The 18,662-nt window shown below is 23.3% G+C and overlaps 1 protein-coding gene across 1 annotated transcript in view; it reads right to left on the reverse strand.

Moving 5' to 3' along the window:
* Positions 1–16,607: 16,607 nt before the first annotated feature.
* LOC117183051 (uncharacterized proline-rich protein-like) overlaps positions 16,608–18,662 on the reverse strand; it is a 3,865-nt gene continuing 1,810 nt past the window's right edge. Inside the window, exon 2 of the mRNA XM_033376203.1 lies at positions 16,608–16,820. Within this exon, the coding sequence (XP_033232094.1) occupies positions 16,608–16,820 (213 nt within the window). The remainder of the gene's footprint in view (positions 16,821–18,662) is intronic.

Here is an 18,662-nt window from a genome sequence, read left to right on the forward strand (position 1 = left end):
ATTTCCAACCAAAAAAGTAAATTTTTCACTAAAATGATAAAGTTTCAAATGAACTTATGTTCAACCAAAAACGATCAGTTCTCAACGAAAAACGTAATATAGTTTTAATTTAAACCAAATAAGACAAAAAATATCAAATATTTAAATAAATAAAAATGTAATTGCCGGAGAATGATTAAACAAAATAATTATCTTCTTGCAAACGGAGAAAAGTGGGTGAAGCAGAGAATATTAAAATAATTTAAAATTTAAAGATTTTTAAAATGTTTTATTAAGTTTTTGATAAATTAAAGTATAGTATATTGTTTTTCTTAAAATTTTAGGACAAATTTTAAAACATATTTTTATGATTTCCTAAAATTTTAAGAAAGAACGTAAAAGATGTTAAGGAGAAAATGTTGAATTTCTCAAGATTACAAAATTTTTGAAATAACTCGAATAAGTTTAAGGTAATTTTAGAAGTTTGTGAAAGATACGAAAATAATATTAAACGTAAACATATTTTTTTAAATGTTACAGGAAATATGATTTTTTTTAAAGTTTGAAACAAAAACGATACCAAAATTAGGAATTTTGAAAGGTTTCAAAAAAATAAAATATTTTCAGATTTTTTTGAAAAACTTAAATTAATTTTTATTGAGCAATTTCTTTCATTTTGTTAGAAATTTTCTAGATTCTTTTTCGACAGATTAGAAATCTTAAAAAAAAAATTATTTTCTCAAGAAACCTAGAATAAAACTTATTTATTTAGCCTTAAAGAAAATAAATATAGAATCAAAACAATTTATAGCTTCAAAGGTAATTTTAGAAGTTTGAATAAGATACGAAAATAATCCTTAACCTAAAAATATTTTAATAAATTTTACAGGAAATATGACATAATATATTATTTTGACAGATTAGAAATTTTGAAAAAAAATGTTAAATTTTTTCGAGAAGCCTAGAAAAAAAAACTTATTTCTTTAAACTTAAAGAAAATAAACCTTAAATCAAAACAATAAATAGTTTTTAGAATTTTTGATTTTGTATTAGAAGTTTAGAATTTAGTAGAAATTTAATTTGCATTAACATTAAAACGGTTTGGATTAAAATTCGTCTTTTTAAATTATTTAAATTTTGTATTTAAAATTAAACTCTTATTTGACTAAAGTATGCACTATTTTATTTTTCCTAGAGAAATTATCTTTCTAATTTGAAAATTCGTCTTTTTAAGTGATTTTAATTTTTTATTTAAAATTCTACTCTTTTTTTTGTTTAAAGTATAATCTATTTCATTTTTCGTGGAAAATCTATCTTTCTTGTTTAAAAATTCGACTATTTTGTTAAAAAATCATTTTTTCACGTTGAAAATTAAGCTCTTTATTAAACAAATCTTCTCGTTTAAAAATTATTTATTATTTTTTGTTGAAAAATATAACTAGTTGAATATTAACCTGTTTTGGTTCAGAATTCGAATAATTTGTTAAAAATCGTCTTTTTTGAGAATATTCATTGCTTTTTTATTATAAATACAACTGGTTAAAAAATTATGCTTTTTTGGTCGAGGATTCAACTGTTTTTTCGAAATTTTGTCTTTTTTGTATGACTTTACATTTTTTTCAAATTCATCATTCTTGTTTGAAAATTAAATTATTTAGTTGCAAGTTCATATTTTCAGGTTAAAAATGAAACTGTTTTGTAAACATTTCTCCTCTTTTAGAGAATATTTCATATTTTTTGGTTAACTATACAACTAATTGAGAATTATTTTTTTATTTTTGTTAACTATTTCATTATTCGTGCAGAATTTATCTTTTCTATTTGAAAATTTTACTATTTGTATGGAATTTTATATTTTCGTGTTAAAATTCAAGCTGTTTTCTAAAAAATTCGCCCCTTTTGGAGAATATTTAATAATTTTTGGCTAAAAGTACAACTGGTTGAAAAATTGACTATTTAATTGAAAAAATGTATTTTCTACTTACAAATTTAACAGTTCTATAGAAAATTCGTCTTTTTTGGAAAATATTCAATATTTTTTGGTTGAAAATACAAGTGGCTGGAAATTATTCTACTTTGGTTGGGAATTAAACTCTTTTGTTAAAATTGTGTCTTTTTTGATAAATTTGACAGTTTTTGATTTAAAGTGAAAACCTTTGTTCATTAAAATATCAAATTAAAATTGTTCATTGAGAATTCATCATTATTGTTTAAATATTTAACTTTTTATCATATTTACGGGTTAAAAATTAAACTGCTTCATAGAAAATTCGGCTTCTTTGAAAAATATTTACTATTTTTCAAAACTCATTGTTAATTTTCTTTACAACTTTACGAAAATTGTATCTATTCAAAATAAACAAGTTTTTTATATAAACTTATTCATTTTTATTGAAAATTCATCACTCTTATTTGAAAAATTCAACTATTTAAAAAATTATTCTTTTGTTCAAGGATTGAACTATTTTGTTAAAGTTTTTTTTATTGCTTCACATTTTTCATTGAAAATTCAATTATTTGGCTGAAAGTTCATATTTTTAGGTTTAAAATCAAACTGTTTTGTAAAAAATCCAACTCTTTTAAAAAAATACTTAATATTTTTTAGTTTAACATTAAACTATTTGCGAATTATTCTTTTTTTATTAATGATTCAACTATTTTGTTAAAAATTAATCTTTTTAAAATGAATTCAACTATTTTTAATTTTTAATCATTTTTAATTAAAATATCAACTACTCCATTTTTCTTGGAGAATATATCTTTCTTATTTGAAAATCTTACTATTAATTTAGAAATTTATATTCTCGTTTTAAAAGTCAAGCTGTTTTGTAGAGAATTCATCCCTTCTGAAGAATATTTAGTATTTTTTGGCTAAAAATACAACTGGTTGAAAATAATATTTTCTTAATGAAAATTCAACTATTTGGTTGACTATTAATTTATTTTTAAAATTCGTCTATTTTGAAAAACATTTATTATTCAGTTAAAAACTCATATTTCCAGGTTAAAAAATAAACTTTTCAATAAAAAAATCGTCCTTTGTGACAAATATTTAATGTTTTTTGTAAAAAATACAACTGGGTAAAAATTATTCTACTTTGGTTGAGGATTCAACTCTTTTTTTATGGATAATTCATTTTGGAAAATATTTAATATTTTTTGGTTAAAAATTAATCTTTTCTGGTTAAATCTCCAACCCATAAGATTCAGTTTCAACCATTTGTGTGTTTAGCTAAAAATATATTTAATATTTTTCAAAAGGGACGAATTTTTTACCAAAAAATTCTTTTTTTATATTCTAAAATATGATTTTTCAACTAAATAGTTGAATGCTTATAAGCTATTAAGTTAAAAATTCCTATTTTCGGGTAAAAAAATTAATATTTTTGAAAAAATCGTTCCGTTTGAAAGATATTAAATATTTTGTTGTTAAAAATACAACTGGTTAAAAGACAATCTTATCTGCTTGGAGATTTAACCAATTTGTTGAATTTTTTCTTTTTTGTATGAATTTAACTATTTTTAATAAAAAAACAAAAATATTTTTTGACCAGTATATTAACTTTAACATTTTGATTCACGATTTATCATTCTTATTTGAAAAATAAGTTATAAAATATGAATTGTTGAAAATTAATCCTTTCAGTATAAAAATGCAACTATTTCGTTGAAATTTTATATTTCCGGTTCAAAAATGAAGCTGCTTCCTAGAAAATACGGGTTTTAAAAAAATAATTTACTATTTTATAAAAATCTTTTTGAATTTTCTTAATAATTCAAGAAAAATTATATTGGTATATTTCTATCTTTAAAATTAATGTTTCAGCTTTAATTTCCCCACTTGCTTGTCGATTATTAATATTATAAACAAAGTTTATCCACCTCGTACTGGTTTCCCCTCTGTAACCTGTTATTCCCCTGATATATTTTTTTATCTTTTTTTATAACAAAAACTAGTTTATAAAGTAAATGATTAAACTATTGTGAGGCTTTTTATAAATGTAAAAAGGGTGGCGGTACATACGTTTGAACGTAATGTTGATGCGGCTCTTTGTGCTTTTCATGGAAAGCAATAAAAGCAATGAAAGTGCGTTTCAGGTTTCTGAAGATATACATACAATGATACAGAAGAACCACTTTAACCATTTTAACGCGACGCTTTTGTCACGGTACTTGCCGATTGTGTACTGTTGTAGGTGTAGTGCGATTGTATACTACTTTCTGAATCAATGTTTCCTGAACCAATTTTTTCTGAATTTTAATTTCGTTAAATAATACAATAAAATTTAAATAATTTCATTGCTCATTGCGTTTTTCATATTACATGTCATCCAGAGGTTACGTTACAAATTTAGGGATATTTCCGAATTTCTGACTGCATTTTCAAAAAATCCTCAATTTTATTAAATAATACAATAAAATTGATATAATTCCATTATTTATTGCGTCTTTTAAATAAGGGGACATCCAGAGGCTAGGTTACCAATTTTTGGATATTTTCAATTTTTTAAATAAATTTTCAACAAATTATTTGAGTTTATTAAATAATACAATAAAATTTATACAATTCCATTTGTTTATTGTGTATTTCGCATCAAGCGTCATCCAGAGGCTACATTACCGATTTGGGATTTTTTCGAATTGAATAATTGAATAATTTAATTTTCAACTAAAAAAAAATAGTTTTCAACCAAAAAGGAAATAGCTAAATATTCATTTTAAAATCAAGGTTGAACAAATGACAAATTTTTATCAAAATAGAAGGATTTTCCATCCGAAACCGAATAATTGAATTTTTTACAAAAATATTTAAATGAAAAAGACGAATTTGAAAAAAAATAGTTGAAACCGCAGACATAAAATTATTTTTATACTATAAAAGACAAATTTTCACAAAATACAACTAAAAGAAGATCATTTTTCTAACTAAAAATGAAATAGCTAAATATCCATTTTTAAATCAATTTTTATAAACAAAAATAAAGAACTGATTTTTAACTCGTCGAGTTTAAAGAAAAAAGACCAATTTTCATCCAAATAGATCAATTTTCCAGAAAATAGTTGAATTTTTCACCAGAAACCAAACAATTAAATAATTTAAAATACAAAGTTACATTTTGAATTTGAAAAAATTAATTTTTAACAAAACAAAAAAAGGAATAATCTATCACTTGAAATTAAAGAAAAAATACCAATTTAAAGAAATAGGTTTAATTTTAAACCTAGAAATATGAATTTTCAAAAGAAAAAACAATTTTTGCAACATAAAAAGAACCTAAAAATACTATTTTTCTTAAAATACATAAATCTTTCACCCAACACTATGAATTTTTAATAAAAAAGTAATTTTCTATCGAATAGTTAATTTTTAACAAAGAACAATGTTTAAATTTCCAACAAAAAAATTAAATTTTTAACTACGAAATTTATGTTTTCAATCAAAAATAAAATTGTTAGATTTTTATTTTAAATTAATTAATTGAAAAAATATATATATTCTATCAGTTAAAATAAATGAAAAAAATAATTTTAGCACAATAGTTGATGATATTCATTTTTGTCCCAAAAAGACGAAATTTCATAAGATAGATGACTTTTCCACCCAACACTAAATTTTCAACAAAAAAGTTAATTTTTCACGAAGTAGTTGATTTTTTACAAAAATTGTTCAATTTTTAACCAAAAAATATATGTTTTCAATAAAAATGGAATAATTACATTTTTACTTGAAAAAACTAATTTGTAAGAAAAAAAATTTCCAACAGTAAAAATCAACTAAGAAAGACGAATTTTTAACAACGCAGATGAGCCACCAAATACATGATTTTTCCACCCAACACTGAATTTTCTTTAAAAAAAGTTCATTTTCAACCACGCAGTTAATTTTTTACACAAATAGTTGAACTTTTAACCAAATGGTTCATGTTTTTACAAAAATAATTAAATTTTCTACCAAACAGTTGAATTTTTAACTAAAAAAGATCAGTTTTTTATCAAAAATAGAGCAGTTACATTTTTAGTTAAAAAAATTATTACTTACAAAACAAAAATTTTATGCGAGTTAAAATAAACTAAAATAGACGACTTTTAAACAAAATAGTCAAATCCACAGCTAAAATATGGTTTTTTAAAATTTATTTATTTTTAACACTTAAATTTCAGAAAAAAATCAATTTTCTATTAGTTAAAATGAACCAAAAATGACTAATTTTTCATAAAATATTTGAATCCACAGCCAGAAAGATGAAATTTTAAAAAATAAAATAAATTTTCCAAACTGTATTTTGTACCGAAAAATATTCTATATTTTTCAAAAAAGACGAATTTTCTACAAAATAGTTTAATGAAATGATTCATAGAAAATCCGTCCCTTTTGGAAAATATTTAATATTTTTTTTAAGAAATATGGCTGGTGGAAAATTAAACTTTTATGGTTCAAAGATTGTCTTTTTTGAATGAACTCAACTATTTTTGATTTGAAATCAAAATATTTCCGGATTGAAATATAAGATATTTAATTTTTCGTGAAGAATCCGTCTTTATAGTTTGAAAATTCATTTATTTGGTGAAACTTTATCATTTCAACATTTAAATAGTTTAATTTTCGATCCTAAAGTATAAATTTTAAAACCAAATAGTTGAATTTTTAAACAAGAAAGATTAATTCTCAAAGAAAAAGGAAATAATTAATATTTTAAAAAAACGATTTTTATTTTGAAATAAAAAAAAACAGTTAAAACCGTTTGAAAAAGATAAGACTTTATAAAAAAGTAAATAAATAAATTAAAATTATATTTTCTTTATTTGTGTAAGCAAAATATGACGAATATTTGAATTTTTATATTGTTTAAAGCAAATCGAGGCTATTTCGTTTTTTCTTTTGTGAAAAATTAATTTTTCAAACTAAAAATGTAGTTATTCTATTTTTGGTTTAAAACTTATATTTTTAAGTAGGAAATTAAATTTTCTTGTAGAAAATTCGTGTCTTTTGGAAAATATTTAATGATTTTTGTTAAAAAATACGGCTGGTGGGAAATTAAACTTTCATAGTTGAAAATTCGTCTTTTTGAATGAATTCGCCTGTTTTTGATTTGGCATAAAAATATTTCCCGATTAAAATATACTTAATTTCTCTCGGAGAATCTATCTTTATTGAGTTTCAAAATTCATTTATTTGGTTAAAACTTTACATTTTCAAAATTCAAATAAAAATGTTTTATAGAAAATTTGTCTCTTTTGGAAAATATATATTTTTTTTTAATGCAGCTAGTTGAAAATTAATCTGTAATGGTTAAAAATTGGTATTTTTTGTAAAAATTTAACTGTCTTTAATTTGTCATAAAAATATTTTCCGATTAAAATATAAGATATTTAACTTTTCGTGGAGAAACAATCCTATCATTTGAAAATTCGTATTATTTGGTAGAAAATTTTTATTTTCAATATTCAAAGAAAATCGAGTATTAGAAAACTTTTGAAAATAAATAATAAAAAATTAATGAAAGAAAAATAAAAGAATAAAAATAAAGAAAGAAAATAATAAATTAAAAATAGTCTCTTTGGAAAAATATTTAATATTTTTTATTAAGAAATACGGATGGTGGAAAATTAATCTTTAATGGATAAAAATTTGTATTTTTTGGATGAATTCAGCTGTTTTTCATTTCTTATAAAAATATTTTCCGTTTAAAATGTAACATATCTCATTTTTCGTGCAGAATCATCTTTATTGTTTTAAATTTGATTCGATTGGTTTAAACTTTATATTTTTAAAATTAAAATCAAAATGTTTGATAGAAAACTCGTTTCTCTTAGAAAATAATTAATATTTTTTGTTGAGAAATACAGATGGTGGAAAATTGATATTTTACAGTTATATTTTTTTTTATGTATTTAACTGTTTTTGATTTGGCATAAAAATATATTTCATTTTTCGTGGAGAATCCATCTTTATTATTTGAAATTCATTTATTTGGTTAAAACTTAATTTTTTTTTAAATTCAAATCAAATTGTTTTACAGAAAATTCATCTCTTTTGGAAATATTTAATATTTTGTTTTGAAAAATACAGCTGGTGGAAAATTAATCTTTTATGGTTATAATTTTTTCTTTTTTGGATGTATTCAACTGTTTTTAATTTGACATACAAATATTTCCCGTTTAAAATATAAGATATTCAATTTTCAAATTAAAATATTGAAATATTTTTTGCTTTAAATAACAACAATGCAAAATATTTATATTTTTTGCTTTAAGTAACAACTAGTTGAAATTTTTTTCTTTCAATTATTTAATTTACGGAATTTATAAACTTTTTTTTAATCGCCTCTTTTGCCAAATATTTTAAATTTTTTGCTTCAAATGACAACTAGTTGAAATTTTGTCTTCATGATTATTTAATTTACGGAATTTATGAACTTTTTTTAATCGATTTTTTGCAAAATATTTAATTATTTTTTTCTTTAAATAACAACTATTTGAAACTTTTGCTTACAGTTATTTAATTTGCGGAATTTAGGATTTTTAAATCGTCTCTTTTGTAAAATAATTAATTTTTTTATTTGAAATAACAATTAAATGAAAATTTTTCTTCATAATGTTTAATTTGCGGAATTTATGAACTTTTTCTTTAATCGATTTTTTGCAAAATATTTAATAGTATTTGCTTTAAGTAGCCACTAGTTGAAATTGTTTTCTCGTAATAATTTAATTTACGGAATTTATTAACTATTTTTTTAATGGTCTCTTTTGCCATATATTTAATATTTTTTGCTTTAAATAACGACTAGTTGAAATTTTTATTGACAATTATTTAATTAACGAAAAGATTTTTTAAATCGTCTCCTTTAAAAAATATTTTTTTTTCGCTTTAAATAACAACTAGTTAAACATTTTTCTTCATAATGCTTAATTTATGAACTTTTTTTCAATCGATTTTTTGCAAAATATTTAATATTTTTTGCTTCAAATAACAACTAGTTGACATTTTTTTACAATTATTTAATTTACGGAATTTAGTATTTTTTTAATCGTCTCTTTTGCAAAATAATTAATATTTTTTGCTTCAAATAACAACTAGCTGACATTTTGTCTTGATAATTATTTAATTTGCGAACTTTTTTTTAATCGATTTTTTGCAAAATATTCAATATTTTTTGCTTTAAATAACAACTAGTTGCAATTTTTTCTTCATAATAATTTAATTTACGGAATTTATGAACTTTTTTGTTAATCGTCTCTTTTGCAAAATATGTAATATTTTTTGCTTCAAATAACAACTATATTTCTTTATAATTATTAAATTTACGGAATTTATGAACTTTTTTGTGAATCGATTTTTTGCAAAATATTTAATATTTTTCGTGTTAAATAACAACTATTTAAAATTTTTGTTGGAAATTATTTAATTAACGGAATTTATGATTTTTTAAATCTTCTCTTTTGTAAAATATTTATTTCTTTTTGCTATAAATAACAACTAGTTAAAATTTTTTCTTCATAATGTTTAATTTATGAACTTTTTTTTCAATCGATTTTTTGCAAAATATTTAATATTTTTTGCTTCAAATAACAACTAGTTGAAATTTTTTTACAATTATTTAATATACGGAATTTAGGATTTTTTAATCGTCTCTTTTGTAAAATATTAAATATTTGTTGCTTCAAATAACAACTAGTTGAAATTTTTCTTCATAATTATTTAATTTGCGGAATTTATGAACGTTTTTGTTAATCGATTTTTCAAAATATTTAATAATTTTTGCTTCAAATGACAAATAGTTGAAACTTTTTTACAATTATTTAATTTACGCAATTTAGGATTTTTTAAATCATCTCTTTTGTCAAATATTTAATTTTTTTGCTTTAAATAACAACTGGTTAAAATTCTTTCTTCATAATGCTTAATTACGGAATTTATAAACTTTTTTTAATCAATTTTTTGCAAAATATTTAGTATTTTTTAGTTCAAATAACAACTAGTTGAAATTTTTTTACAATCATTTAATTTACGGAATTTAGGATTTTTTTAATTGTCTCTTTTGTAAAATATTAAATATTTGTTGCTTCAAATTACAACTAGTTGAAATTTTCTTCATAATTATTTAATTTACGGAATTTATGAACTTTTTTGTTAATCGATCTTTTCAAAATATTTAATATTTTTTGCTTTAAATGACAACTATTCGAAATTTTTGTTCACAATTATTTAATTAACGAAATTTAGGATTTTTTAAATCGTTTTTTTTGTAAAATACATAATTTTTTTTTTGCTCTCAATAACAACTAGTTAAAATTTTTTCGTCATAATGTTTAATTTAAGGAATTTCTGAACTTTTTGTTAATCGATTTTTTGCAAAATATTTGATATTTTTTAGTTCAAATAACTAGTTGACATTTTTTTACAATTATTTAATCTACGGAATTTAGGATTTTTTTAAATCGTCTCTTTTGTAAAATATTTAATATTTGTTGCTTCAAATAACAACTAGTTGCAATTTTTTCTTTGCAATTATTTAATTTACGAAATTTATTAACTTTTTTTTTAATCGTCTCTTTTGCAAAATATTTAATATTTTTTGCATTAAATAACTAGATGAAATTTTTTCTTGACAATTATTTAATTTGGGGAATTTATGCTGTGTTTGTTCCCGGTATATGGGTAAAGAGAATTAAGAGAAAAAGAGAGAAAAGTTCATTCTCTCTTTTCTTGGACTTTTTCCCCGAAGAAATAAAGTTATCTCAAGTGGTGATAATAACTTTTTTTGTGTTAAAGATTCCATTCATAGAGATAAAGTAAGATTTTGTCGCAAGCTAAGACCCTAAAGTTGGGAGATAAGAAGGATGGGTGCATTGAGCAAGTGGGCAAAATTCAGTACTCTTGTACGACTGCACCACTGTCCTGATATGTGTGATATCGAGCGCAGGTACGTCCAATCAATAAGAAAACCGCTATTTTTTCGAAATAATGCCTTATTTTAGACTGAATTACATTCTGTCGCCGATGCTCAGAATCATGTTACAGGGAGCGATAAGGAAGTCAATTTTAACGCACAATATACATTCTTTCCGCCACATGGGATAACGGATCATTCCGAGTGACCGGACAACGTCCAAATTTCTTCTTTCACCAAAAATAACCAAATTTTGAGTCCAAAGTTGAAAATTGGAAAATCAAGACCAATCGAACGTAAAATCAAAAAATAAAATTTTAATTAATGTCGTATATTTATCCGTAATTTTTTTTAATTCAAATATTACCACGTGCCACCGGGCAGAATACTGAAATTTTAATTAAAATGGTGAATTTTCAATAACAAATTACTTTTAACCAAACAGGTGAGTTTTCGACCTGGGGCAATTTTTTTTACCAAAAAGATTATTTTTTAATGAAATACATGAATATTTAACTAAAAAAGATCAATTTTCAACAAAAATGGAATTTGTTTATTTTCGCTCGAGAATATTAATTTTGAATGGAAAAATTTATTTTCGTTCGAGAATGATGACTCTTCAACTAAAAAGATTATTTTCTTGACCAATAATGACGAATTTTTAACAAAATAGTTCAATTTTAAACTTTAGAATATAAATTTAAACAAATTTTCTTCTAAATCTTCAAGAAAATATGAATTTATAACCCAATAATCGTTTTACCAGAAAAGACAAGTATCTAAAAAAATTTATGAATTTTCTACCAAAAAATACTAATTTTCAACTAAATAGATGAATTTTTAAAAACGAACATTAATTTTTTACAAAAAAAAATTAACTTTTGAGAAAATACATTAATTTTCAATTAGATGGTTAACTTTTTATGTAAATAAAAAAAACTTTTAATCCAAAAACGGAATAAGCTAAAAAGATTAATATTTTACCAAATAGACGAATTTTCAAACGAAAAGATTAAGTTTCAACAATAAACATTAATTTTCTACACAATAAATGAATTTTTAACCAAATAGTTGAATTTTTGTTAATGGAACATGTTAATTTTTAGTTATGGAAATTACTTTGAACCATAAAATAAAGAATTTTTAAGAAAATAGTTGAATTTCCAACAGAAAAAAATTTTTTAATCAAGAATATTAATGTTTCACTAAAAAAAAGCAAAATTGTACATTTGTTGTAAAATTCGCTTAGAATTAAGTCCTCCAGTACGTCATTAGGACCGATTTTTTAATTTCACTTTGTGGAATTATTATTTAAACAAATAGAACGTCAAAACTGGACATTTTACGAATATTATTTATTTTCTCAGAAGAAAAGATTTCAGAGAAGTCGCTATCTATCTGAATTATTTACTTTAATTGTTATAAATAGTTAATATAAACAATGTTTTTCATACGGTGCTCAACGACAACAACAAAAAAAGTAATTATCTATTATTTAAAATAAAATAAAAATAAATTTTTGAACAAGAAAAATTATTTCTGAATGAAAAATGGAATAGTTAATGTTTCAATGAAAAAATAGTTTTATTCAAATAAAAAACATTTCAATTTATCCAAAAAAGACAACATTTCAATAAAATAGTTAAACTATCAGTGCAATTCTTGACGAATTTTAATGTTTTTTTTTAATTACCGTAAGGATTTCAAGTATAGCGAGCAAATGCGAATATTTTATTTAGACTCAACAGAAATTTGTTATTTAATAAAAACTTCCCAACTTTTTGTTGCTTAACTTTTCCGTGATACCATTTCTTTTAACACTTTCAAATTTATTAGAAAAGATCATAGATTAATGTAATAACTAACTAAAAATTAATAAACAAAAAATCTTTTCAATAACGTTATAAACAAATTAATTAAAAAAAGTAATTTTTTCATGATTCGCGATGATTAGCTAATTGTATCCCATAGCTTTTGCATAAGGTATCACAGATAATAAAAATTTGATAAACAAATGCACATTTTAACCATTTTTTTATTAATAGGTTTGATTTTTTTGCAGAATTATTTCGAAATATTTTGCAAAAGACTTTTTGCTGTAATATTTTTAATAGTGACGTAAATTGGTGATTATTCAAACAATTTTTTATAAACAAATGCACATTTTGACCGTTTTTTCATGAAAATGCTTGATTTTTTTGTGAAATCAACTTAAAATGTTTTGCCACAGATTCCTTGCTATTATATTTTTCATTGTGACCAAAAAATGTTAATGATTTAAACAATTTTTATAAACAAATGCACATTTTGACAAGTTTTTCTTGCATAGGCTTGATTTTTTTGCGAATTTAATTCGAAATGTCTTACGAAAGAAAAAAAATCCTGAAAAAATGGTTAAAATGTGTATTTGTTCATAATAATTGCATAAATAATTAACACTGTTTGGTCGCTATGAAAAATATGACAGCAAGGTGTCCTTGGCAAGACATTTCAAGTTCATTTCGCAAAAAATAATCAATCCTATTTATGAAAAAATAGTTAAAATGTGAATTTGTTTATCAAAATTGTTTAAACAATTAACATTTTTTGGTCAGTATGAAAATTATGACAGGAAGGAGTAATAGGATTGTGTTAGAGATACGTTATGAATAAATCAACTTTTATGGTACAGATTATATCAAATATTCAATCAAATCAACTTAAAATGAATAATTAACGTTTGTTGGTAAATAGAGAAAAATTAAAATTACATCTTTATGTTAATTAATGTTATAACAAAAGTAATCAGCTGATAAGTAATTAATCATTATATAACATAAAAAGCATTCAAGATTTATTTTCAGTGAATCATTCAAATATTGTTTACTCTACATTTTTCTGAAAATTTGAATTATTTATAACATTTGAAACTATGTTAGGAAGAATTAAAATACATTTGCACATTATTTTGAAATCCAAATTCAGATGCTCATTGCACTTTTGCAAAGCTTTGAAAAAATAATGTAATTGGAAAGGAGGCATTTTAAACATTTAAAATCTTTTATTATACAAATTATGGGCAATATTGAATTACATAAACCCTTTATACTAATTTCAGAAAAAATTAAAATACATTCACGCATAAATTCAAAAATTGAATGCATATTTCTGTTTCACAACATCAGAATTGTTTGAAAAATTATGTAATTGAAATGAGGGTGTTTTAATATAAACAAACTTCTATTATGCAAATCATACCCAATATTTAATTATATTACCGTCGAATAAAGAATAAATTTATGTTACATGATTTTCAGAAACTAAATTTTAATCTTTATTTAATTTAAAAATTTTTTAAAATTAATATATATTTACTTATAATTTTTTTAATTAAATTTAGATAATCCTTTCATTTCATATGCACAAGGAAAATTATATAATTCTAATAGTGGTATTCTGAAGAAAAAAAACTTTTATTGTAAAAGAACTAGTAGCTAATATTCAATTACGTAATCTGAAACTTAATCAATCATTAATTAATCATTAATTAATTTATTTATTTATTTATGTTGCTAAATTCAAAACGTCTTAAATTGAATCTTTATGTAATTCAATATTGTGGTCAAAATTTATCACCTAAAAATAAATTAAATAGTTAACAACATAAAAAAACCTCAAGCTCTTATTTGCATGAAAAAAATTAATTATTTTTACATTATTTATTTTTTTAATTTGAAGTATCATTTCTGAATATTTTCATTTGTTTTTAAATAATTCCAAAAAATGTAAGTGTTAACAGAATCAATTAATAAATAGTCAATCATTTTAAAACAGAAAATGCAATAAACAATGATTTTCCATTAAAAACTCAAATACAAAAACGGATGAGTTTTCTACTAAGAATATTTTTTTTTACAAAAAGAGAAACGAATTTCAAACAAAATGCATGAATTTTCAATCATGAAAGATACATTCTAGAGAAATGTTTGGAATTTTCGACTAAAAATTAAAAATTTTAAATAAAAAATAACATAATTTAATTCTTAGTTTAAAAAATTAATTTTCAACCATTTTTTTTGTATTTTAAACCACCTCATCTCCTTTTGTAACCTATATTTAAAAAGTTTTAATTCAGAGGACATATCGCGATTTTTCACGAAAATAGGGAAATTATAGGAGAATTATTTGTTTAGAGAAAATTAATATAATACAAACATTATATTAAATTGGAAATAAAATATTTTTCGTTTTGAATAAAAGAGTTAAATTTTCAGTCAGAAAAGGCTTTCTTCCAAAAAAGATCAATTTTTAATCGGAAAAGAAGAATATTTAACAGAAAATAATTCAGTTTTAACTAAAATGTTCCACTAACAACCAAATATTTGAACTTTAAAGCAAAAGACAATTCTCAATAAAAAAAAATAAAAAAAGCAAATTATACAAAAAAAGAGAAATAATAATAAACAACAATTTAAAAAAATCAGTTTTTAGTAAAAAAAATGAATCCTTAAGATTTCAATTTGAAAATTTAAAAAAAAAGCATTTGTAACCAGCCGAATTCAAACACAACGAAAATGAATTTTGAACAAAGTAGCTGAATCCTCGACCAAAATAAATTTTCAACCAAAACATTAATCTCCTAACCAAACAGACGAATTTAAAAAAAAATAATGTGCTACCGAATAACTAAATTTTTAACTTATAAAGAATCAATTTTCATCGAAAAGTAGTATATTTACATTTTTGAGATAAAAGAATTAGTTTTTACTCTAAAAAGGACTTTTAAGTAAGTACTTTATTTTTCCAACAACTAGGAGGATTTTTACTAAATAAATTTGTAACAAATTTGATGTAATTAATTTTTATTGCTGTAATTATAAAGTTTGAAAATCGATAAAATCATATTAATTATTTCGAAGGCCCTAATTGAAATAATCTTGATAAAAATAATATAATAAAGTATATAGTTCACCTTTAAACCATGTAGTTGAATTTTGAACAAAAAACTGTTTACGAAATACTTAAATTTTCAATCAAAAAGATCAATTTTTACCCAAATTGTTAAATTTTTAATCGAAAAAAGATTAATTATCTACCAACAAATTTTAAATTAAATTATAGAAGGTGAATTTTCAACCAAATAGTTGAATCCTCAACCAAAAAGATATATTTTAAACAAGCAAGAGTTACGATTTTAAATTCTAATTTATATATTTTCAATCAAAAATGTAATGTGCTGAATGTAAAAAAAATGTAACAATACAGTCAAATCTGGATTTAGTATTTCCGAGAATTGACGCCATGACAAGGGGATGGGCAAGAGCAGCTGTGGAGAGATGTGCGATGTTCACTCAGGCGTGACAAAAAAAAAAGGAATGACTTGCCAAACAGTCAAATTTTCAAAAAAAGATCCATTTTTCCCACGGAAAATTAATGTTCTACTAAATAATACAAACCATCCACAAAACAGTTAGGTTTTTTACCAAAACAGATTAATTTTTAACAATACAGTTAAATCATTCATCCAATAAGATTAATTTTCCACCAAGAAGATTAATATTTTGCTCAAAAAGATGAATTTTCAACAAAATACACCAATTTTGTACTTTAAAGGTTTGATGGTGTAGTAGAGGAATAGTATAGTTATGCTTAAAAAAAATATTTTTTATTTAATTTTTTGTTCACGTCCCTTTTTCAGTTTTTTTCTTAACTGCAGTGTTCGAGAACACACACAGATAAGCTTTGCATTCCAAGGTATTATATATGCAATACACAAGGTTCGAATACAGTTGCTGGCTCTTTTTCGATTTGCTTCCCTTTTTTCACCTTCGGCACTTCCAGAGGCAGAAATTCCCTGTCGTACGAAAGGGTACACCAAACCACACTTAGGGGATATATTCTCTGGAAAGTCGTAAGACAGAAGACTGGTACTTCTTCCAGAGTAAAAATACTAAAAATGCGCCCTTCCAACTACAACGGCAGTTTAGCAGCACAAATAGTCACCTCTGACCTATCGCACCACAGTCAATATTAACTAAAAATAATAAATCACTTTTAATATTGACCAAAACAATTTATTTAAAAATATTACATAATTATATATGGGAGTATCGTACACTTAGGTACACTGCATAGACTGGGAGACTGTATAGGGTTAGGACAATATATAGTTTGGGACAATGTGTTGACTAGGTAATTGTATAAGTTGGGACACTTTATGCATTAGGTAACTGTATATATTAGGACAATCTATTGGTTCGGGCATTGTATAGGTTGAGACGCTGTATAGGTTGGAGAACTCTATAGGTTAGGACAATGTAGGCGAGTTTTCTTTAAAAAATACTGAAATCCTCAAGAAAATAAATGATTTTTTAACAAAATAGTTCAATTGAGACTCTGGATTCAATGACCACACATAAAATTTTACCGAACAAAAAGCAAATCCCCTGGAGACTTCAAAACAAATTTTCGATTTAAAATTTTTAAAGGACATATCCGGACGTGAAATTTTCTTGCGCATCTTTTTTTCTCTAGACAAAAAACTGTAGCTTTTGTAGTTTTCGAAATAAAGCCAAAAAAACTGACTTTTTTTAAAAAACTCAATTTTAATCCGTATTTCACTTCAACTCGTGCTCAGTGCTTCAGTTTTTGAAGTTCTTAAATAAAAAATTCAGGAAATGTGCTTTAGGATGTCCTTCAAATGAGAATGTAATGAGAATTCCAAACCATTGTTTTGAAAAATTGTTATTAATTTTTTTCTGATGCTCGGCGCGAATCGAACATTTGTAACTTCCAGCTTTTCGTTTAGCGAGGGAATTTTAAACAGGCAAATACTTCTTGCAACAAAAATGCGGGGAAAGGTGTAATAAAGTTTTTTGGAAAGTTTCAGCTCAAAATATTTGATAGTTTAGGAGTAGTTATGATTTTAGTGAACGTCAGCGCTGGAGTCCTTGAGCGTACTATGTACTATGTATAAATATCTTGTTTTTTTGCTTTGCTAATATTCGTAGCCCAATTTTTTTCATTGTTGATTCCTTTTCTTTCTCCAGTTGGAGTTTCTGTCAAATTCGATGACATTTACTTATTTAATTAATCACTTTCAATATTTAAACATATATTAACTTAAAAATCAAATTAAATATTCCCTATATTTTAAGAGACGTATGAGTTTTCCGAGTTAATCTTAAAAACACTCTGATGTGCAGCATCCAGTGATCAGTTCCCAGTGGGCACGAAATTTGGCGACGTCTTTACGACATCATTACGACATCTTTACGACAACTTTACGACATCCTATGTCCATGTCGTTTCGCTGTCTTTACGATACCGTAAATAAGTCGCATGATCTGACGATGTCTTTAAGGATGTCGCTAAATTTTGTGCCTACTGGGTTAAGGAGTAACTGATCTGTTTTATTTTTGAAACAGATTTAGACAATTGCAAGAAAAGTGTGCATAGGGTTGTTTTCAAAATTCATGTTCAAGGTCGCTTACGGGTTAAGCCGAATATAGGTGTAAACATTAGGTGTACAAAAGAGAATCCTACATTTCAATCTAAAGAAAACGGAAAATACATTGAAAATTAGATTTTATGCTTTCACGATGATTTATTTTGATAAAAAGAGATATTTCGGGTTTCACTCGTGTAAAAAAAAACTACGAATTGTTTGCCGACGTTTCATGAACATTGCAGTTCACATCTTCAGGGCTGACCTGAAACTGAGGTGTCAGGTCATTATGTTCTTAGGTATACTTTCTACGAAGCCTGTGATTGGCCAGAGCGCCCCACCGTGGGGACTGGTCGAACTTGATT

Source organism: Belonocnema kinseyi, chromosome 2 (assembly GCF_010883055.1).
Source record: "Belonocnema kinseyi isolate 2016_QV_RU_SX_M_011 chromosome 2, B_treatae_v1, whole genome shotgun sequence".
Taxonomy (NCBI): domain Eukaryota; kingdom Metazoa; phylum Arthropoda; class Insecta; order Hymenoptera; family Cynipidae; genus Belonocnema; species Belonocnema kinseyi.